Source organism: Zingiber officinale, chromosome 8B, assembly GCF_018446385.1.
Source record: "Zingiber officinale cultivar Zhangliang chromosome 8B, Zo_v1.1, whole genome shotgun sequence".
Taxonomy (NCBI): domain Eukaryota; kingdom Viridiplantae; phylum Streptophyta; class Magnoliopsida; order Zingiberales; family Zingiberaceae; genus Zingiber; species Zingiber officinale.
In genome coordinates, this window is record NC_056001.1 from 52,990,531 (window position 1) to 53,013,889 (window position 23,359).

Here is a 23,359-nt window from a genome sequence, read left to right on the forward strand (position 1 = left end):
GTAGGGCAACATTGAGACTTGACTGCTCTTTAGGTTCTGCAATTCTTGATTCGTGAAGTTCAAATGTAGAGAATAAACTTTCTAAAGTACTTACCTTAAAGTCCTTAGAGATGTAGTAAACATCTACTAAGGAAGCCCACTCTGGAGTTCTTGGGAAGACGTTGAGTACATACCGGATAGAATCTCGGTTCGTTACCGGTTCTCCGAGATTGGTCAGTTGAGTTATCAACTCCTTAATTCTCGCCTGGAGTTGCGCTACCTTCTCGTCGTTGTTCATTCGGAGATTCGTCAGCTGAGTCCGGAGGATGTCGCGCCTTGCTAACTTTGCTTTTGAGGTGCCTTCGTGGAGCTCCAAGAATTTTTCCCAGAGGTCTTTAGAGGAATCGTAGCTTCCGATCCTACTTACCTCCTGGGGCGATAAGACGCTGAGCAGGTGGAACTCCGCATTTCCGTTGGCCACGAAATCGGCTTGCTCCTTCTTCATCAAGTTGTATTCTTCCTTATCTTTGGGGGTTACAAAACCATATTTCATAATAAGAAAAATATCAAACTCAGTCTTAAAAAATACCTCCATTTTTCGCTTCCATATAGCGAAGTTTCCGTTAAATTTCGGAGGATGAATGCTTGTTCCGGCCATTGTCTTGATCTTCGTTCTTTAGTCGGCGGTTAGTCCTTCTGAGATTGTCGGGCTCTGATACCACTTGTTGGTGCAACGGGGTCGGCAAGAGGGGAGTGAATTGCCTGCACACTAAAAATACCCTCCTCGTTTCTTTCAACTCAAAAAATGCAATAATAATAAAGAAATAAACTAACAGAAATAAAGAGGAGACAGAGAATTTAACTTGGTTACAACCTAGAGGGTTGTTAATCCAAGGCGATGAAAAAGCTCAGAAAGATCTCCTTCTCTAAAGGCGGAGAAGCCTTTTACACATTGAAAGATCTAAATTATTGCTAGGAATTGAATACTGAGTTGATTAATTAATTTCCTAGCTCCAAGTGCCTTTATATAGCTTCTGGAAATCGTATCCCGAGTGTTGAATGCGCCTCCAAGAGGGTTGAGGGCGCCTCCAAGCAGTTTGATCGGATAAAGCTCTATCCAGTTACAAACGGTCACGAAGACTGGGTCTGAGGCGCCTCCAATGCCCTTGAAGGCGCCTCGGACTGGTCTGAGGCGCCTTCAATGTTGAGGGTGCCCTCAATGATGTTGAGGGCGCCTTCAACCTGCATGATATAAATACTGCCTTGAACCTGCATGGTATAAATAACTTCCAGCTTCTCTTTTTCCTCTTCTTCCGAAGTTTCGATCACTTGGGTGATTTCGGCCAACCGAAATAGAACTCACCCGAACCTAATTTTCGGCCTTCTCCTCGAGCAGGCTTTCAACCCGGCTTCTCGTCCCTCGAACGCCGCGCACGTTCTTCTCGTCTACCGGTGTACTCTTCCGTAGCTCTTTCGTCCTTTGGACGCACCGAGCTCGTCGGCTCCCTTCCCGTGCCATCCTTCTCGCTAGCTGCATCTTCCGCTCAACTTTCTGCGCTCCTAAATTCCTACACACTTAGACACAGGGATCAAATAACAAGTAAAACCTAACCTAATTTTATTGATCATATTAAAATACCTATGGAGTCCAACACTATAACACATTTATGATTTTCCAACTTCACTCTGTTTGTCGGTAAGTATTCCCGACGATTAGGCCCACGCCCAATTAAAAGACGGATGACCTTATGATATCTCAATCAACACATAGGAAACTTCTTGGGCGAACCTATCTCTATGACATTAATGGGCGAAAGCAATGTCACCTAATAAAAAAATGCCAACAACTGCTTTCCAATCAATCTTCTCCTCCGATTGGATTCGCATCTAAATCGACAGAAATCGAGCGAAAAATTAGAGGAGAAAGAGGAGAAAGAGAAAGATCGAGCAACAATAATGGACAATCGACGAAGAGAAGAAGAAGAAGCAGAGCAGCATCAAATGATCACAACTCCGCTGCGTAAGCTTCTGATCTCCTTCTCTGCTTGTTTTATGCTCCACGGCCATCTCACGCCCACCGACGTCGACGCCATGCAGTTCACGAGGAAGCAGCCGCGCCGTCGGCAGCGGCGGCGGCGGTGGCGGCAGCGGAGGAAGAAGAAACAAGGGAGGAGGTGCTGGAGAACTCGCCGGTAGAGCAGGTGGCGCTGACGGTGCCTGTGGAGGACGACCCGTCGACGCCGGCTCTGACGTTCCGGATGTGGGTGCTGGGGACGGCCTCTTGCGTGCTGCTCTCCTTCCTCAACCAGTTCTTCTGGTACCGGAAAGAACCGCTGTCCATCACCGCCATCTCCGCCCAGATCGCGGTGGTGCCGCTCGGTCACCTCATGGCCGCCATGATTACCGACCGCGTCTTCTTCCGGGGAAGCCGGTGGGAGTTCACGCTCAACCCCGGGCCGTTCAACATCAAGGAGCACGTGCTCATCACCATCTTCGCCAACTCTGGCGCTGGCAGCGTCTACGCCATGCACATCGTCACCGCCGTCAAGATTTTCTACCGAAAGCACCTCAACTTCTTCGTCTCCCTCGTCGTCGTCATCACCACGCAGGCACAATTATTTTTGTTAATTAATTTGGGAAAATAATTTGTGACGAGAATTTAAGTTTCTAAAACTTGGCTGAAAAATGAAGCAGGTGCTGGGATTTGGATGGGCGGGAATATTCCGGCAGTATCTCGTTGAGCCGGCGGCGATGTGGTGGCCATACAATTTAGTGCAGGTCTCGTTGTTCAGGTGAGGGATGAAATTATTCTTATTTTTTATATAGCCTTTTTATTTCAAATCATCAAGGAGACACCAAATTTATTATATTCCTCTTTTAAAGTTCTCATTCATGATAATGTTTAATTAATTTTAGTAAAATCTAGAATTGTAAATATTAGGAACATAATAAAAAAAATTGTAATAAATTCTAATTCAAAAATCTAAATTTTATTTTATAATTTTCTTGTAGAAAACATAAAAACTTTTCTTTTTTGTCAAAATTATAATGTTCAAGTATTATGAACTTTTTGTAAAAAAAAAAAAAATCTATATAATCTACACCAATTCAATTTCCTGTGAAACCCCAAACTTAATAATATAAAATACAAATTGATCATAAAAAATATTATAGAATTTAAAATTCATAAGTCAAATAAATGAAAGTTGGGACTTCTTTTTCTATTATTTTAATTGAAATGAAAAGATCTGCTTCATTTCTATTTATTTTTTCATAATTATCCAACAAATAGACAACCATTATTATCATTAACACACTCCCATCTGTTTTCGCTGTAATGTATTTTTTTTCCATACTTAAACATACCAAATTAAATTAAATTCAGAAAATTAATCAAATATAATCATTTACTGTATGTAATAGTATTTGATTGCAATTATAAGAATTTACAATTTGACTTTATTTTTTAAAAAAACAAAATTTAGATTCGCAGTTGATCCTGTCAGAAAATTGAGAAGACGGTTGACTAAGAACGTAGCTCCGATGTTAACTGGAAGAAGACTCCGCGCTATCCTGCAAATTGTCGGGCCAAGAAGGGGAGTCCCCGACGTTGATCCTCCGACGCTCAAGTCGATATTCAATTCGGGAGAAGAGAATAGTAGCAATGAACAGTAGCAGAGAGCGTGTAGAATAGTGAAGTATCGCATACCTCCGTCTATAGATGGAGACCTCCTTTTATAGTGTGACTATAGTGCCTATGCACGTATTCCAAAGTATATGCACATTTTCCAAAGTCTTTCTAAGAAAAGACAAGTCGAAAAGTGTCTCTGACACCTTTCCTTAAGCGAGCACTCAAATCCCTATAATGTGATAAACTAGAAGCTTCTATAGTATGATTTAGCCGCTGGACATTCTCTGTTGTTAGCGGCATAAACTTCCAAAAGAATATGATATTGTGGGCTCATGGGGCTCACGTCGAACTGACCTGCCACTAGTCACCGATGGATCGCCCGCTTGACCTCACGAAATGCAGTCAACTGTTTGTTCTTCGCTCGACCCTTCATTTTACCGAGAAGTCATATGTCCGATCGACCCTTAGATCCAATCGAATAAGCGGCGGGCCAGGTAAAAACCTTGTCTGCTCATTGGGAGGATGGTCGGTCGAGGCGATCGGCCATATTACTTAATACATGAGTACTTTTATACCTGAGTCGAGATAGGAGGTCCGTCCGCGCCGGCACTCACGTCGGACCATCCATATGGCTAGCTTGGACGCACCCCTAATATGGTTGATATCTTTGACTTCTTCTTGACTTTGATCGCCACCTAAGTTAGTCTTCCCCATTTTGATTTGTTCTTGGGGCCCACCTTTATCGCCGTATTACAAGTCTCCCCCTCAAGTCTAGTTAAAGGAGGTTACAAGTCCGACTGACTAGACGTTTAGTATTCTCCGCAACTCTTCTTCCGAACCGAGTATTTTGCTATCTGAGCTGTCGCTCGACTTGAACAATTATTGCCCTCACAACTTCTAAGAAAACTTATTACTTCCCGATCGGGGGACTTCGAGGTTGACACAAATCAAATGTGGATGACACTTAGTTGTTTGTTATCTATTTTCTGATTTATTTCCCGAGTGGCCTCTCATGCTCATAGTGTCTTTTAATTGTGAGTAATGTCATCCTGATTTCTAGAAAATTTCTTCCTTTGCCGATAATGCAAAACATACTGCGCATGCTTTTTCATTATGCGTCTGCTGATTATTTTCATTCCTCATTAATGTCGCCTATGAGTGAATGCCATGTGTCGTGATCCTCTATAGCCAACTATTTGATGTAACAGGTGACTATTGGGATTCGATGTGACAACCGCCTTTTCAAATTTTGACAATTCTGATTTAATCTCGTTTTCCCAAGTCCTTGATCAGACGACTCGGAGTAGTCGTTACCAGGGTTTATAAAGCTCTTATTTCTTCTTCACTGTATCATCTTCGTCTTCATGCTCATCTACTTCCTTGCTCATTGCTCTCTATTCATCATCGATAGTTCTCTTCCAATGAGTTTTCTTTTCTTTCTTCTTTCAATCTTCGATCTTTGTCTTTCTTCCTATGGTGCACTCTCCTTCTCCTTCTCCCGCTGTCCTGGGACTATTGTATACCTCCACCTCGTCCGACTTCAATGGCGACGAGGTGGAGCAAATGAAAATGACTTATCACATTCCTTCTGATTACCAAATCGACATCCCTTCTGCGTATGATTGCCCTCACATGCATCTTGATGGTTTCCTCCCTTTCTTTAAGGACCAGTTTATATGCTGACCTTCGCTTTCTAATATCTCATTTCTTCTCCGAAGTCTGTAGATATTTTCACATTCTTTTGCAATAGTTAGTGCCAAATTTGTTTAGGTTACTGTGCGGGGTTGTGGTGCTTGACTGTACAAGATCCCTCTTCATTCCCGCATGTTCCATTACTTTTATTATCCCAAACAATCTGACATGGACGTCTTTCTCTTCCAGGTCCGAGTGGACCCTGTTTATTTTGATAAGATCCCCTCATCTAATAAGGGTTGGAAGTCTCACTACTTTTATGTTCAACTCCCTGACCGACCATTTTCTAGACCGACTAGCAAATGGAGCTATCAAACCCTCTTGAACTAGGTAAATATCGATGGGAGTTAGCCTACCTCCAAGCCGTCGTGAAGCTAACCGGCCTGAAATTCCACATTCATAAGCTGCTTCCGGAGGTTGTCTTGTACATGTTTGACCTAAGTCTCGTCCGTGTTTGACTGCCTTACAGTTTTGTGAGCCGCTTTTCCTTCTTTCTTTTTTTGGAGTCTAACTGATTTTTTCTTCTTTTTTTGCAGCACAAGTGATGTTAAGAGATTTACTCAGCGACTCCACTAAGTTAGTTGATGTAGAGCTAAAAGCTTATGGAGTCGTTAAGCTGGAAAGCCATGGGTTGTTGCTGGTCGGGACCTCGGAAATGCAGACGATGAGGGAGAAGCTATTAGAGTAGCAAAGAGTGATGTCGCTGCCAACACTGGCGAGTTACCTCCCGAGCGACCCTCCTTGGTACCCGTGGCAGTGCCTTTAGAGTCGACGACTTCCACGGAGCCCCTGATTCAGCGCCAATGCCAAAAGAGGCTCCTATTAGAAACAACCACCCGATCGATGACTTCTATCCCCCAAACCTCGGTCACCACTTCAACACATCCACCACCTTCAGAACGGGGCAAAAGTTCCACTTCTGCTGCCCCCGAGAGAGCAACCCATGGGTCAATTTCACCTTCCTCCGATCGGACACCCTCCCTCTACAAGCTATCATCCTACGCCATCTTTATGCCACCTCTATCTTATCTACCGTCGACCGACCCCGCAGCTCCTTTGTCCACCATCCACTCTGCCTCAACTTCAAAATCCAAGGGCAAGGCTAGCTCAAAGTTGATCGGCTCTAGTTTGCAGAGGCATGTAAAGCCATCCTTAGACTGCCAACTAACGAATGGAGGTATCTTGATCCCACGCGCCTGAGCACAAAATTAGGATTCAAGGCCCTTTAGCCTAGACCTAGGTAGAAGCTAGAGCCCGGGTGGTGACCATCCCTCAAGATCAGTTGGCTAATCGATTCAACCAAAATTCCACTAGGTTAAGTTCATATAGTATTTTTTAAATTTATACTCTCTGCTTAGCAATACAAAGCTAATTTCTTTATGTACCAATTTTGGGTTGATGACCTGTCACTCTGCCAAAGGCTGGCTCAGTTGGACCATGAGCTCAAGCAGGCACAAACAATGGGTGGAGATATGGGCGCTTCCCAAGTCTTGATCGAGCACCAAACTACGGAGGCAACGCAATTGAAGGAAGACTTGGAGAAGTAATCTGAGCAGCTCCTCGGATTTGAGCAGGCCTTGACCATGGAGAAGGACAAAAATCATGATCAAGTCGTCGAGCTAGAAAGCTAAGGAAACAATCCCACAATTTTGAGATGAAGATCAGCTCAGCCAATGCTTGGAAGCTTAGGGCCATTGAAGACCTCGACATTAAGAACAAGGAGGTTTGGGCCTTGACAAAAAAGATGGAGGAGGCAGAGGCAACCTTAGTCACAGAACAAGTTAGTCGCAAGGCCGAGTAGATGAGCCACGAACTCTGGCTCAGCGATCTCAAAAGAATAATCAACGAGAAAGATGTCGAACTATGATCATTAAAGGCCGAACTTGCTAAGTATAAGGAGGAGGAGCCCAGCAGGTTAGAAACCTATAGAGTGGAGTATATCTGCTCGAAAGATTTCAACCAAATGTTGAATGACCGAACCATCAAGCTCTTCAGCCATGGCATTGATGGGACCATTCAGCAATTAAGGGAAGACGGCTACCTCTCCGCGGTGGTTCCTCCCTCCTTCATAAAAAAGCAAAAAATCTTGGAGGGGCTCCTCGACGATGTTATCGCTAACCTAGCATAGTTTCCTTTTAAATTTGTCTGACCATTCCCTATAACAGCTAAGTAACCTTGTAAAAATTTTCTAAGTTTGGTTCAATGTATGCGTTCTGTATTTTAGAGTTCTCGTTTTATGGATGTGCTAACTTATGGCATACTTTCCTTCTTTGAGATTTAGCTTCTCCGCTCTACTTGAACAATGCTATAAAGAACTCCTATCGTAGTAGTTTCCTGGGCCCTCGTCCCTCAGGAGAGTCTCCACACTTAACGGTGAGAGCAAGTTTGCTCGTAGCTTAGTCGCTCATCCAGACTCTTTATAACTTGGTCAGGAACAAGCACCGTCACCGGACGACCGATCGACTTGCTTAAATGAGAGAGCTAAGGTCACTTATAATTCAATCGAACAACGCGAGAGTATGGGATGCTTAGCATGAGAGTTTAGCTTGCTTATAACTCAGCTGAATAACCCGAGAGTCTGGGATATTTAGCGTGAGAGCTTAGCTCGCTTATAACTCGGTCAAATAAGGTGAGAGTTTGGGACGCTTGGTGCGAGAGCTTTGTGTTACAAACTGCAAGTGCACGGTTACGTCATCAGTAATACAAAAGATTATCGATTCAACGGGGACGGTTGATTAAGCACTAGTTAACTTTGCACAGCGAATTATCTAGACAATCTAAAATGATTCACAAACGCTAGAGAGAAAGAAAAGAGAGAGTAGAAAGTGTAAGTGAATGAAGGGGAATAGATACTAGGATTTAGGTTTCGTTGCGAGTTAATGTCCCTATGCATTGTTCATCTCCCTAACTCTATGCTTACACTCGTGTAGGAGTTCTAACTAGAGCTCGATACAATCCCGCGAAGATTGCACCGAAGAGTCTACCCAAGTTCTAATGTCATTAAGTAGAAGAGGTAATTTAGGAAGTCCGATTATAGGGCTATCCTTCTGTCACAAGAGCCCTCGGTCCATGTTCCTATATTACACAAGTCACTTTCTAATGATAGATTAATGCAATTAAATAGAAGAGGTGATTTAGGAAGTCCGATTATAGGGCTATCCTTCTGTCACCAGGGCCCTCGGTCCACATTCCTAAATTACACATATCACTTCCTAATATTAATTTGGAAGAACCCTCTAAACTCTAATTAATCTTCCTAACAAGGATCAGTCCCTATGTTAAGATCTTTTAACTCTAGAAATTGGGTAAGTATTGATGTCCTCTGTCATGAAGGGCATAATATGCCCGGTTGAATGAGTATCCTTCTGTCACAAGGATCCCCCCGTTATCCAATCTAGTAGCAACCTTAATATAAAGATAAATCCCTTATATCTACATTGTTGGTGCAACCTTAGGTCAATGTTGACCTGGGTGACCCGACTCGAGTTGACCTGACTTGAGGTATATTTTGATGTTTGACAAGGATAGAGAAGTTGTATTTTGATGTTTGACAAGAATAGGAACTTGGGGGATTGTGGGTGCAACCTTTGGTCAAGGTTGACCTGGTTGACCCGACTTGAGTTGACCTGATTCGGGAAAAGTCCAAGTATGGAGACTTGGCACGGAAAAGTCCAAGCAGGGAGCTTGGCACGGGGAAAAGTCCAAGTATGGAGACTTGGCACAGAAAAGTCCAAGCAGGGAGCTTGGCACGAGAAAAGTCCAAGTATGGAGACTTGGCACGGAGAAGTCCAAGCAGTGAGCTTGGCACAGGGAAAAGTCCAAGTATGGAAGCTTGGCATGGGAAGTCGGAGAGGGCTCGGCAGAAGTCGGAGAGGGCTCGGGAGCTCGTTCTCTGGACCAGATGAAGTCGGAGAGGGCTCGGCAGCTCGTTCTCCGGACTAGGTCAGAGAGGGCTCGGGAGCTCGTTCTCTGGACCGGACGAAGTCGGAGAGGGCTCGGTAGCTCGTTCTCCGGACTAGGTCAGAGAGAGCTCGGGAGCTCGTTCTCTGGACCAGACAGAGTCGGAGAGGGCTTGGCAGCTCGTTCTCCGGACTAGGTCAGAGAGGGCTCGGGAGCTCGTTCTCTGGACCGGATGAGGAAGTCGGAGAGGGCTCGGTAGCTCGTTCTCCGGACTAGGTCAGAGAGGTCTCGGTAGCTCGTTCTTTAGACCGGGAAGGCTTTAGGGTTTAGGGCTGGGAAGCTCTAAAACCTACATAGGCATTGGATCGGTCTATTGACCGATCCAGTGATACTTTGGTTTATTTGATCGGTCTGGTGACCGATCAGTAACCGAACAGAAGCTTACTGTGGGTTATCTGATCGGTCTGTAGACCGATCAGGAAGCGATGGACGATAGGAGGGGATCGGTCTGTGGACCGATCCACCTATAGTCTGATCGGTCCACAGACCGATCAGGCTTGTGGAACCACCTCTCCGTGAGAGTTGGAGATCGGTCTGGGACCGATCAGCATAGGGCCTGATCGGTCCACAGACCGATCAGATGTCTTGTGGACCGATCAGGGTGAAGCCTGATCGGTCCAGGTCTAGCCGTTGAGTCACAACGGCTAGATTTCTGTGTCTTCTGTTTCTTCTTCGTAGGTGCAGTTTATAAGCCTCTACAGTGAAGGTGGAAAGAAGAACTTCTTCCCCCTCAAGACTGCGACCTGAGCTTTGCTGAGCTCTTCATTTCTGAAGCTTCGTGTGAGCTTCCGTCGGCTGGTTTTCTAGCTGCTATTGTTGGATCCGTGAAGTTGCTGCTTCATCAACGGACTCCAGTCGACAACGAGAAGGCAAGCAAACTTGGTAGGGTGTCTTTACATTCATATTGTCCATTGTTTCTTGCTCTATTCTTTGTACTCCATTGTTGCTGTTGCAAAAGGAATTGTGGTGAGGTTTCTCCACCCAGAAGGAGTTCTTATTAGCCGGTTTTTCGGGGTCTCATCCACCGACGGATTGATAGGATTCGTCCACCTTACGGACAAGCCGAGGAGTAGGAGTATCATCTCCGAACCTCGTTATATCGTCGTGTTTGAGGTTTGATCTTCTCCATTTTCGTTTCTACTTTTTATTTCTGCTGCGCTAACTCAAATTGTAGGAAGAAACGTGAATTTGGGGTCGGCTATTCACACCCCCCTCTCTAGCCGCGTCCGAAGGTCCTAACATACATGAATTGTCCTCACACATATTTCATCAAACACATACAAGGCACAATACACAATAGAATATTATATAAACACTTCATAGCATAGGAAAATGTCCAAATACATAGTTCCTACATCACAACTACTTTCTACATCCTAGATCTGGAGATTTACTCCATTATAAAGGAATTACAACCAAAGACAATAAGTAAAGCAATCTACAACTCAATACATGGAGATAGAGAGAAGAGAATGCTTATCTTTAAGGTGTAGCATCCTTGGAAGCGCTTCCTTCCTCCGGAGGAGGACGGATCGACGAAGATGGAAGATATAGGGCCTCCCCAAAGGAAAGAACCCTTCCCCAAGCAATGGGGAAGAGCCCCAAGCCAAAGATGGATGAAAAGGAGAGAAACACCCCTTTTATAGGCTTAGACACGGGCATCACACAGCTCGTGCCACGACCGAGTGGCCTTCACATGGCCTCACCCATTCTGCTCTTGGCCAGGGTCGCATAGTCGTGTGGCCTTCACACGGCCATGTCCTTCTTTATCTCTAGATGGCTTACACGGTCGTGTGACTCAAATGGTCTTGCCAATCTTGGCCTCTGGAAATCTTACACGGTCGTGTGGCACACACGACCTGGACTTGCTTTCTATCTAGAAGTGTTGCACGTGTTGGGTTTTTCGGGCCGTGAAAATCGCTTTTTCGCGTCGCGGAAACCCTGAAACTCCCTAGCCAACAGATCCGTGCGAAGAGTATAGAACAAAATTTTACATGTACGAGTTTACTAACTAGATCTACACTTAGATCTACATGTTTAGAAGGTTACCCTTGTTGCGTGCCTTTTTTGCGAATCCTGCTCGTCCAAGGTGCGCCGGATCTCAAGTGTGTTCAAACGTACACACCTCTAGTAGTATCCACACGAACAAGAAGTGTTCTCTAACACTCAAGGATGGAGAAGAGAACACCACAAGTGTGCTAGCACTTCTTGATGCTCTCGGATAGGATTGGAAGATGAAGAAAGGAAAAGAAGAGAACACACTCCTCTAAAAATTCTATGTGACTTTCACTAACCTTTCTTCTTGGATTAGATTCACTCACATTTCTTCTTCCTTGCTTGAAACCCACGGCAACAGTAGCAAAGGAGGAGGAAGAAGCCAAGGAAGAAGATGCAACAATAAACACACATCAATACCACAAAACAAAACCTCTCCACAAGCATTAGTGTGGTCGGCCACATCTTGTAACCCCCTCATTTAATGTGGCTGGCCACATTAAGTGAATGAGATATATAACCTCCATGAGGTGGCACACCATAATAAGGTGGAGATGATGTGGCAAGATTAGTCATGCCATATAGGATGAGTCAACCTTCATGATGTGGCAATACATCAAGTCAAACTTGATGTTTCAACTTCCATTTGGTCAAGTCAAAATTGACCAATTTTCTTCCTTGTTGAGTTAAATCCAACCTTTGATTCAAGTCAATTTTTAATTTAATGAATCTCAATTCATTAATATAAATTGACTCAATGAATCAAATTTAAATTAGACTCATTCAACAATTGAATCTAATTGAGTCTAACTCAATAAGTCTAATTTGAATTAATCTGAATCCAATCTTTGGTGCATCATATGAACCTAATCCAATTGGTTCATCATATGAACCTAATCTCCATCCACTTGTTCTTTGGGTGTGACCCAATAGGTTCTTGTAACGTTGGTAATGTTTCTAAACTCCTTTAGAAACATAAGCAATGAGCGACATCTAGCAATACATCATTGCTACCCAAGGTACAAGAATGTTGAGATCCAACATCACCTTGTGACTACTAATTGTGACTCCTCACAATATATGACAAGTGTCCTTCTATCCTAGACATCTAGATTGATCAATGTGAGGTATAGACCGTGTCATCCTCTGATCAATCTAAATCTTGAACTTCAAGTAGACTCACTAAAACAAATGAGCTTAATATCTCATATTGACTCATTTGGACATGGCTATGCACTTCGCGGTCTCACTCTATCAAGAATATCGATGTCTCTCCCGTCATATAGGAGTGATAGATCTCATCTACATCACTCACATTCCTCTGCATAATTCGTTACATACCCAGTAATCGCCTTTATAGTCCACCCAGTTACGGGTGACGTTTGACGAAACCAAAGTACATAACTCCTTATGTAGGGATCCATGGTGACTTCAGGTCCAAAGACTAGTAGTTACTAATAGCCATATGAGAAAGTATATGATACTCATATAACGATCCATGATACTTTCTCATGGCGGGTCATTCAGTATACATTCTCTAATGTATACCCACGTGTCAACTTGATATCTCTATATCCATGACTTGTGAGATCAAGTCATCGAGTTGACCTACATGCTAGTCTTATTGCATTAATATTATCCCTGAATGTTAATACTCGACTAAGAATGATTAAGAGTAGTGTTCCCTATATCATCTCACTGTCGGTTCAGCTAACCGATTGATATAGGTAAGAACCTTCTACTCAAGGACGTTATTATACTTAGTTTATTTGGCACCAATACAAGTAAGTATAATAACCAAAAACCAAATGTCTTTATTTATATAAAATATGATACAACAAGTCCATAATATAATCATCAAATGATTGACTCTAGGGCTCTAGCTAACAGCACGATCGTGTATATCTACACGATCATGTTCTGGATACGCTGATGGGGTGACACGACTGTGTGGATCCACATAACCATGTCATGATCCTCTTCTGGTGAAGCAACACGGGATGTTTACACCACACGACCAAAGTCATTTTCCTCCTTGCTTCTTTGGCATGGTCGTGTGGCTCACATGGCCAGTGTTGTCTTCCTTCGCTTGTTGATTGGATCGACCATGAACATCATTTGCTCTCCAAATTCGACTACTGTAAACAAAAAATACACAAAAGCAAATCTCCGAACAAAGAAGAATAATTATGCAAAAAGTAAGACAAAGAGTATGAAAGTGCATATACAAAGCATGTGTAAAAATGTGAATGTGCATCAAAACATGCTAAGTAAGTGCATATAATCTACGCACATCACTTTGCTTACTTATAACTCGGTCAAATGACACGAAAGTCTGGGACACTTAGTGTGAGAACTTTGCTCACTTATAACTCGACCGAACGACATGAGAGTTTGGGATAATTGGAGAGAGAGCTTTGCTCACTTATAATTCAACTGAACAGTGCGAGAGTCTGGGACACTTGGCGCGAGAACATTGCTTGCTTATAACTCGGTCGAACGACGCGAAAATTTGGGACATTTGGCACAAGAGCTTTGCTCGCTTATAACTCAACTGAATTGTGCGAGAGTCTGGAACACTTGGCACGAGAGCTTTTCTTACTTATAACTCTACAGAATTACGTGAGAGTCTGAGACACTTGGCGCAAGAGTTTTGATCGCTTATAACTTGGTCGAACGACGTGAGAATCTAAGACACTTGGTGTAAGAGCTTTTCTTGCTTATAACTCGACTGAACGGTGTTAAAGAGTCTGGGGCACTTGGCGCTAGAGCTTTGCTCACTTATAACTTGACCGAATAAAGTGAGAGTCTGGGACCATGAGAGCAAGCTCACTTATAATTTGGCTGAGCATCGCAAGAGTCTGGAACACTCAATCATATTTCACTTAAACATTTCTGCATTTGTAGAACAATAATTTTTATAATTTACATAAATCCAATGCGAACTTACTACCCGGTGCGATAGGGCTATAGATGGTTTGCGCTCCACGGTCAGTCCAGGTTTATTTTTTTTTTTCTTATAGATAATAAGATCCTGAGCTGAGCTTCTGTATCACTTTATATGGTCTATACCATGGGGCCTCTATCTTGCTGACGTTGCCGACTGATTTGATTCTTTTCCAGGCTAAATCATCAACCTAGAAAGATCGTGGAATAACCCTCCTATTGTAATTTTGCTTCATTCTCTATCGATATGCCATCAGTCAAGTAGCTGCTTTATCTCTGATTTCTTTTATTAAGTCGAGCTCTATAAGGCGTCGTTCGGAGTTTTATTTGTCATATAGCTGTCTCCAATTAGACTTCACGCCTATTTCAATCAGCACTACTACTTCTCCTTCATACATCAAGTGGAACGGAGTTATGCCGGTGGCCTCTCGGGAGGTGGTGCGGTACACCCACAGTACACTTGGAAGCTCATCGAACCAGCTTCCTCCAAGGTGGTCGAGCTGGGTTCTGAGTCCTCTAATGATTTCTCTATTGGTGTCCTCCGCCTGACCATTGCTCTAGGGATAAGCTACTAAAGTGAAGGCCTGTAGAATACTATAGCTGGCACACCATTCTTTAAACATTTGTCCATAAAATTATCTTTCATTATTAGAGACAAGCTTGTGAGGGATGTCAAACCGACATATAATATTTTTCCATAAGAATTTGACAACTATCTGCTCGGTTATTTTAGTGAGTGGCTTAACTTCCACCCACTTAGAGAAATAGTCCACGACTACAAGAAGGAATTTTCTCTGACCAGTCGCAATGGGAAAAGGTCTAATAATATTCAAGAGACAATTGATGTCTTCAGCTCTTCCGTGGGTTGGTGCGGTATATTCTAGTGTCTTTGTCACAATAAATAGGTGGCCACCGTCTGAGCCGCATCCTCTTGCAAGGTAGGCCAAAAATATCCAACCAATAAGATTTTCTGAGCTAGCAAATGATTGCTCGGATGACTACCACAAGAGCCTTGGTGCACTTCTCGCAAGATATATTGAACGTCCTCCAACCTGACACACTTAAGCAATCGCCTGGAAAAGGCTCTCTAATATCAATGATCCCTTATAAGCGTGAACCAACTGACTCTCTTCTTTATCAATCTAGCTTACTCCCTATCTGCTGGTGTATTTCTCGATTAGAGGAACACTATCAAGGGTGTCCTCCAATCATTCTGCACTTTTATTTCTGTCGATCTCTCGATATAAGCTACCAACATTACCTGCTCGATATGCCTGTCCAGCACCACTAGGCTTAAAGAACTTGTTAGCTTGGCCAGCTCATCTGCATATTGGTTGTCCTCTTGGGGGATCTTTTGCATGGTTACCTCTTATAATCCTTCCTTTAACTTTTTGAAAGTCTCGCCATATAATTTCATATGACATTATTTATTTCAAAGGTACCTGAAAGTTGTTGGACTGCCAGTTGAAAATCCGAGTAAATAAGAACCCGTGTGGCTACCACATACCTAGCTTCTTGCACATTGGAGATCAGAGCCTCATATTCTACCTCATTATTTATGGTCTGATAGTCCAGTTGAACGGACAATTGTATTCTATCTTCACGTAGTGATATACCCACTCCACTGCCCTGCCAGTGGACGATCCATCTACATAGATTCTCCATGTTTTCTCTAGCTCAAGATTTTGTATCTCTATCACAAAATCAGTTAAGGCTTGTGCTTTGATGGTTGATCTGGGTTGATATTGTATATCAAACTTAATTCCGTTGTCCATTTAATTAGTCATCCGACGTCTCGGGGTTGAGGATGACTCAACTTAAGGTACTATTAGTTAATACGATTATGGAATGAGAGAGAAAATATGATCGTAACCTCCGAGCAGCCAAAACCAATGCGTACACCAACTTCTCGAGACAGGTGTAGCGACATTTAACATCTTTTAATAAATGGCTCAAGAAATACATCGGTTGCTATTCATGGCCATCTTGTCGCACCAATGCCAACCCAACGTCCCGCTCTATAGAAGATAAGCAGATCTAGAGCGGCTCACCATCGGTGAGCTTTGCAAGTATAGGCAAAGAAGATAAATAAATTTTGAGCTCTTCCAATGACTTATCACATTCGACATCCCATTAGAATTTGGTGGCTTGATGTAGAATCTTGAAGAACGGTAAGCTCTAATTAGATGATTTGGTGATGAATCTTGACAAGGTTGTTATTCGTCTAGTTAGACGCTGAACTTCATTCAAATTGTGTGGAGGAGGCATGTCTTAGAGTGCCTTCACCTTGCTGGGGTTTGCTTCAATTCCTCGCTCGGTTACGATATAACCAAGGAAGCATCCTCTCTTGGCCCCGACTAAGCATTTATTGGGATTCAGGTTAAATCCATATTTTCTTAAGGTTTGGCACATTTCCTTGATATTTTACAAAGATTAGCTGTCCGAAGGGATTTTATGAATATGTCATCAACATATACCTTCATATTCTGGTTGATTTGTCGTTAGAATACCTTGTTCATGAGTCTCTGATATGTCGTCCTTGCATTCTTCAGTCTGAACAGTATGACATTGTAGCAGTAAGTCTCATTGGTTGTGATGAAGCTGACATTCTCTTGCTCCTCCTTGGCGAGTGAAACATGATGGTATCCCTGATATACGTCCAGCATATATATCAGCTCGCAGCCAGCAGTAGAGTCCACCACCTGATCGATGCACACCAAAGAGTAGTAGTCTTTCAAACACGCCTTGTTTAGGTCTCTAAAATCGATCCAAACCCACCACTTATTCCCTGTCTTAGATACCAATACAACATTAGCAAGCTAGCTCGGTAATTACAGTTCCCTGATATGTCGGGCTTCGAGCATCTTTTCCACCTCCACTCGAATAATTTGGTTCTGCTCTACCCCCAAAGTCCCTTTTCTTTTACTTGATCGGCAGAGCGTCTGGTTGGATATGCAACTCATGCTGCATTATTGTTGGGGAGATGCCCGAGAGCTCGTGGGTCATCCATGCGAAGACATCATGATTTTTCTTTAGGCAGGAAAAAACTCGAACTTCTTCTCAAGTCTCAGGTCAGTCGCGATGAACGTGGTGGCCTCCGGTCAACTGGAATGAATTTGTACTTCTTCTTTTTCTTCATAAACCAGAATTTGAGGAGTCTCTCGATTTGTGTTAACCTCCAGTGGTTGATCTTTTCGAGCAGCTCACGATTCAGCTCTTACAACCTCTACATAGCACTTGCAAACTACCAGCTGATCACATTTAACCTCACCGATCGAATTGTACACATAAAATTTGATCTTTTAGCAAAACATAGAGATGACGGCTCAAAATTCATTCAGCGTTGGCCAACCGAGAATTACGTTGTATGCGGAAGGTGTATCTACTACGATGAAGTTTGTATGGCGAGTCCTCATGAGTGACTCCTTCCCAAATGAGATGGCCAATCGTGCCTGATCAATCAGCAACACCTCCTTGCCTGTAAAGTTGTATAATGGAATCATCATGGGCTGGAGTTTACTTTGGTCTATCTGAAGTTGTTCAAATACTTTCTTGAATATAATGTTAATCGAGCTTCCCGTGTTGATAAAGGTCTGATGGATGTTATAATTGGCGATCACAGCTTTGATAATTAAGGTGTCATCATAAGAGATTTCTACTCCCTCTAAGTCTCGAGGACCAAAGTTGATCTCTGGTCCTTGCGCCTTTTCCTTATTGCACCTAACTATGTGAATCTCCAACTGCTGGCATGTGACTTCCGAGCCTGATTGGAGTCACCATCAGTCGGACCTCTCGCAATCATGCCAATGTCACCCCTGGTGGCATTGCCACGATTTCCTTCCTTCTGGGCTGATAGGCACAGTTGCTTGGCAGATGCCCGAGCCGACCTTTGATTATCCCCTTGCGGGGGTTGTGGTTGGTGCTGCTTGGTAGGTGCATTGCCTTGATCATGTTGTCTACCCAATCGGCGGTGATGGTGGTGCTCGGGAGATGGAGATCGACGGTGGAATCTTTAGGAGGCTAGTTGGCGTGGCCTTGGTTTGAAATAGTAATAGTCCTTCATGTTGTGAGTTGTCGAGCGATGATAAGAGTACCATAGCGGGGTCCACTATCGAGTCTCTGGGAATCTTGTCTGCTCGACCACCACATGCTAGACCGCATGGGCTCGATGCTCCTGATGTTGCTGTTGAGGACCCGATCGGGGCCCTTTTGAAGACACATTACTGTTGGCCAATCAGTGCTCGTGAACAACAATTGACTCGAAGATTACTTCCTTCTTCCGAGCTAACTGAGCATCCTCCACGTTGATATATTTCATGACTTGTCCGAGCATATGATCAAAGTCTCTTGGAGGCTTCCTGATAAGTGAGCGAAAAAATCATTATCTATAAGCCCTTGTGAAAAGACACTTATCAAAATTTCCTAGGTGATTGATAGGACATGCATGGTCACTTGATTGAATCTCTTAATGCAGACCCAAAACGCTTCCTTGGGCCTTTGTTTAAGCGTGAACAGGTTCACATTCATCTTTTGATAACGGCGATTACTAGGAAAATACTGAAGAAAAGTCATTCGAAAATCCTTAAAACTATAGATGGGGTTGATCGACATGGGTTTGAACCACCTCTGCGTTGAACCAGATAGCATGGTAAGGAACACACGGCACTTGACTATGTTGGTGTACTAGTGGAGTGTGGCTATGTTATCAAATATAAGTAGGTGGTCATCGGGATCAGTCGACGCGGTATACTCTCCGATCGCCAGAGGTCTAAAGTGAGGTGGCAGTTAAGCGTTAAGAATTTCTTGGGAGAACTACCTATTTATTCGCTTAGGAGGGTTGTCTAGTCGGGGTGCTTTGCCTTTCTGCACATCCGGACGGGCGTGTTCTCGGAAGAAGATCCTTATGTCCTTTCAGCTTGACCATGTTCTTCCGAAGGCGTGCAAAATGACGCCTTGTGGTATGGGATCGGCGCTTTTGGTGCTGGTAGAATGGGTGCTTGTTGGAAGGTGCCTGTGGGCTGGTGATTCGACTTGCGGCCGGCAAGGTCTTCTGCTTGGGTTCTTTATTCAACAAGTTGACCTATCGCCGATACAGCTGGGTCATTCAGCGTTCGACAGTCAGCCACTACTTGCTGTTGTTGTTGCAACATTCTCGTAGCTCGAGCATTTACCAACATGTCTAGATCTTATTTCGTTAACGTCACTGTAGTGAGTCATTCAACATTCTCCATCTTCACGTCTTAGATGCAGGTGATGTTTCCACAGACGACGCCAAATATGATCCTGTCTGAAAATTGAAAAGAAAGTTGGCTAGGAACATAGTTCTGCTGTTGACTGGAAGAAGACTCTGTGCTGTCTTGCAACACAAGAAGCGTTGCCGAGCCAGGGAGGGAGTCCCTGGCGTTGGCCCTCCGACGTTCAAGTCAGTATTTGGTTCATGAGGAGATAATAGTAGCAGTGAACAATAGTAGAGAGTGTGTAGAATAGTGAAGTATCGCATACCTTTGTTTATAGATGGAGATCCCTTTTATAGCGTGACTGTAGCACCTATGCATGCATCCCAAAACTTATGCACGTTTTCGAAACTCGTCCTAAGAAAATATAAGTTGAAAAGTATCTCTAACACCTTTTTTTAAATAAACACGTAAATCCTTGTGATGTGATAGGCTAGAAGGTTCTAAAATACTATTTATCTGCTAGACATTTTCTGTTGTCGGCGGCACAAACTTTTAAAAGAGTACGACATTATGAGCTCATGGGGCCCACGTCGAACTGACCGGCCACCAGTCGACTGGTGGATTGCCCGCTCAGCTTCACAGAATGCAGTCAACTATTCGTTCTTCTCTCGACCCTTCATTTTACCGAGAAGTCATATGTCCGATCGGCCTTAGATCTGATCGGATAGGCGGTAGGTCGGGTAAAAACCTTGTTTGCTTATTGGGAAGGATGGCTGGTCGACCACCTTTCCTTCTTGCCCTAGGCGGTCGGTCATGTTACTTGATACATGAGTACTTTTATACCTAAGTCGAGATAGGAGGTCTGTTCAGGTGGGAGGCCTTGTTAGGCACTCATGCCCGACTGGCCATATGGTTAGCTTAGACACACCCCTAATATGGTTGATATATTTGATTTATTCTTATCTTTGACCGTTACCCATCTGAACTCTCTCATTTTGACCCATTCTTGGAGCCACCTTTATGGCCGTATCAATAGTGAAATTCAGAAGTCTAAGATAAATTTATTGTGATGTAGGGCTTTGCATGATAAGGAAGAAGCACCAAAAGGATCACCCGCTCGACCTTACGGAATGCAGTCAACTATTCGTTCTTCGCTCGACCCTTCATTTTATCGAGAAGTTATATGCCCGATCGACCCTTAGATTTGATCGGAAAGGCGGCTGGCTGGGTAAAAACTTTGTCTGCTCATTGGGATGGATGGTTGGTCGACCACTTTTCCCACTCGCCCCGAGGTAGTCAGTCATGTTATTTGATACATTAGTACTTATATACTTGAGTTGAGATAGGAGGTCTGTCCGGGCGAGAGGCCCGAGTAGGCACTCAAGCCGGTCCGACCGTATGACCAACTTGGACGCACCCCTAATATAATTAATATTTTTGACTTCTTAACTTTGATGGCTATCTCAGCTGGTCTTCCCCATTTTAACCCGTTCTCAACACTAAAATTAAAATTATAAGATTCAAACAATTTGGTGTGATGTAGGGCTTTGCATGAGAAGGAAGAAGCACCAAAAGGAGGCTTGACAAGGAATCAGTTTTTCACAGTGGCCTTCCTCTGCAGCTTCGCCTACTACATCCTCCCCGGCTACCTCTTCTCTATGCTCACCTCCCTCTCCTGGGTCTGTTGGGTCTTCCCTCGCTCCATCTTGGCGCAGCAGCTCGGCTCCGGCCTCTACGGCCTCGGCCTGGGGGCCGTCGGCCTCGACTGGTCAACCGTCTCCTCCTACCTCGGCAGCCCGCTGGCCAGCCCCTGGTTCGCCACCGCCAACGTCGCCGTCGGCTTCATGCTCATCATGAATGTCATCACGCCGATCGGCTATTGGCTCGACTTCTACAAGGCCAGGAGCTTCCCCATCTTCTCCGACGGCCTCTTCGCCTCCACCGGGCAGAACTACAACATCTCCGGAATCATAGACCCCAACTTCCACCTCGACATCGACGCCTACGAAAAGAACGGCCCCCTGTACCTCAGCACCTTCTTCGCGGTCACTTACGGCGTCAGCTTCGCGTCGCTCACCGCCATCATCTCGCACGTCCTCCTCTTCCACGGAAGGTTAAGACCGCCGCCCCTGCTTTTCCAAGCTCACGGAGTCCAAAACTCTTACCTAATTTGCCGTCGAATTTAGAGAAATATGGCAGATGAGCAAGTCAGCATTCAAAGATCAGAACATGGACATCCACACGAGATTGATGAGCAGGTATAAGCAGGTCCCTCAGTGGTGGTTCATCGCGATCCTCGTCGCCAACATGGCGCTCACAATCTTCGCCTGCGAGTACTACATCGACCAGCTCCAGCTGCCGTGGTGGGGTGTGTTGCTTGCCTGCTCCATCGCATTTTTCTTCACACTCCCCCTCGGAATCATCACAGCAACCACCAATAAGGTCTAATTAACTCGACTCTTTCTCCGTCGGACGGTGAGTTGACTAATAAACTGATATCTCGATCCTGCTTGATGAACCAGACGCCTGGATTGAACGTAATCACAGAGTACATTATAGGGTATCTGTACCCCGGTCGGCCGGTGGCGAACATGTGCTTCAAGGTTTACGGGTACATCAGTATGAAGCAGGCGTTGCTGTTCCTCCAAGATTTCAAGTTGGGGCACTACATGAAGATTCCGCCGAGGATGATGTTCATGGCTCAGGTGGTAGGGACGTTGATCGCAGCCTTTGTGTACTTGAGCACCGCGTGGTGGCTCATGGAGACGATTCCGGACATCTGCAACAAGAGCTTGTTGTCTCCCGAGAGCCCGTGGACCTGCCCGAGCGACCACGTCTTCTACGACGCGTCGGTGATATGGGGCCTGATCGGCCCTCGCCGCATCTTCGGGGATCTCGGCAGGTACGCCGCCATCAACTGGTTCTTCCTCGTCGGCGCGGTAGGGCCGCTGCTTGTCTGGCTCGCGCACAGGGCATTCCCTGACAAGGAGTGGATCAGGCTCATCAACATGCCGATCCTGATCGGCGCCACCGGGAACATGCCTCCGGCGACGGCGGTGAACTACACCACATGGATTCTGGTCGGATTCCTGTCGGGCTTTGTGGTTTACAGGTATAGAAGGGACTGGTGGAAGCGGCACAATTACGTGCTTTCCGGTGCATTGGACGCAGGATTGGCGTTCATGGCCGTTCTGATCTATCTCTGCTTGGAGCTGGAAAATGTTAGTCTGCGTTGGTGGGGCAACGAGTTAGACGGCTGCCCCTTGGCCTCCTGCCCGACAGCTCCTGGCGTCGTCGTTCAAGGCTGCTCGGTGTTCGACTAACTGTTGGTTGGTGGATCACCGCGGCTGAGGGTAGAGACACGTTATTGTACTGATTGAATCGGCAAGGGGCATTCTTGCAATGCAGATTTCATCTGTTCAATTACGATAGAATAATCAAGTCTGATTGCGAAGAGAAGGTAGAAGAGGATTTATTAATAGTAGAATTCATAGTGATACGGCGATGAATATGGCCCCCAAATGTGGATCAAAATGAGAAGAATCAACGTCCTCAGCTGACATGATGGTTAAAGTTAATAGGAGGTTAAAGGGACATGATGGTTAAAGTTAATAGGAGATTAAAGGGAGTCATTTGTGATTCAGAGGATGGTCTCTTAATATGGATTAATAAAATGAATGGTCCCCATTCATAAAATAGGTGGTCCCCTTAGCATCTCAACTTGGGACTAACATGCCATTCTCATTGCTAAGTAGTGAATACGTCGATCTATGGCTTAAACCGATCGGACTTTAAGGCCGACTGGGATCAATGTTCCTTCACTCGATTCAAGGGATAGGTCAAGTGAGTGTCGAGTCGAATGCGACATCCCATAAGGCCGAATGGGAGTTCGCTTGGCCGATGGGCGACCGACTGGCCCACAGAAGAACTCGTACACTTGTCATACCGTACTTTTATGTAAGTCTATGCTGAAAAGGAC

General features: G+C 44.5%; 1 protein-coding gene across 1 annotated transcript; it reads left to right on the forward strand.

Annotated features, from left to right (window-relative positions):
• Positions 1 to 1,743: 1,743 nt before the first annotated feature.
• On the forward strand, positions 1,744 to 22,839 carry LOC122015350 (oligopeptide transporter 7-like). Its single transcript, XM_042572196.1, has 6 exons — positions 1,744 to 1,999; positions 2,077 to 2,588; positions 2,674 to 2,771; positions 20,924 to 21,493; positions 21,567 to 21,822; positions 21,903 to 22,839. Exons 1-6 carry the CDS (start codon positions 1,936 to 1,938, stop codon positions 22,701 to 22,703), a joined length of 2,301 nt encoding a protein of 766 aa, XP_042428130.1. The 5' UTR covers positions 1,744 to 1,935; the 3' UTR covers positions 22,704 to 22,839.
• Positions 22,840 to 23,359: the final 520 nt, after the last annotated feature.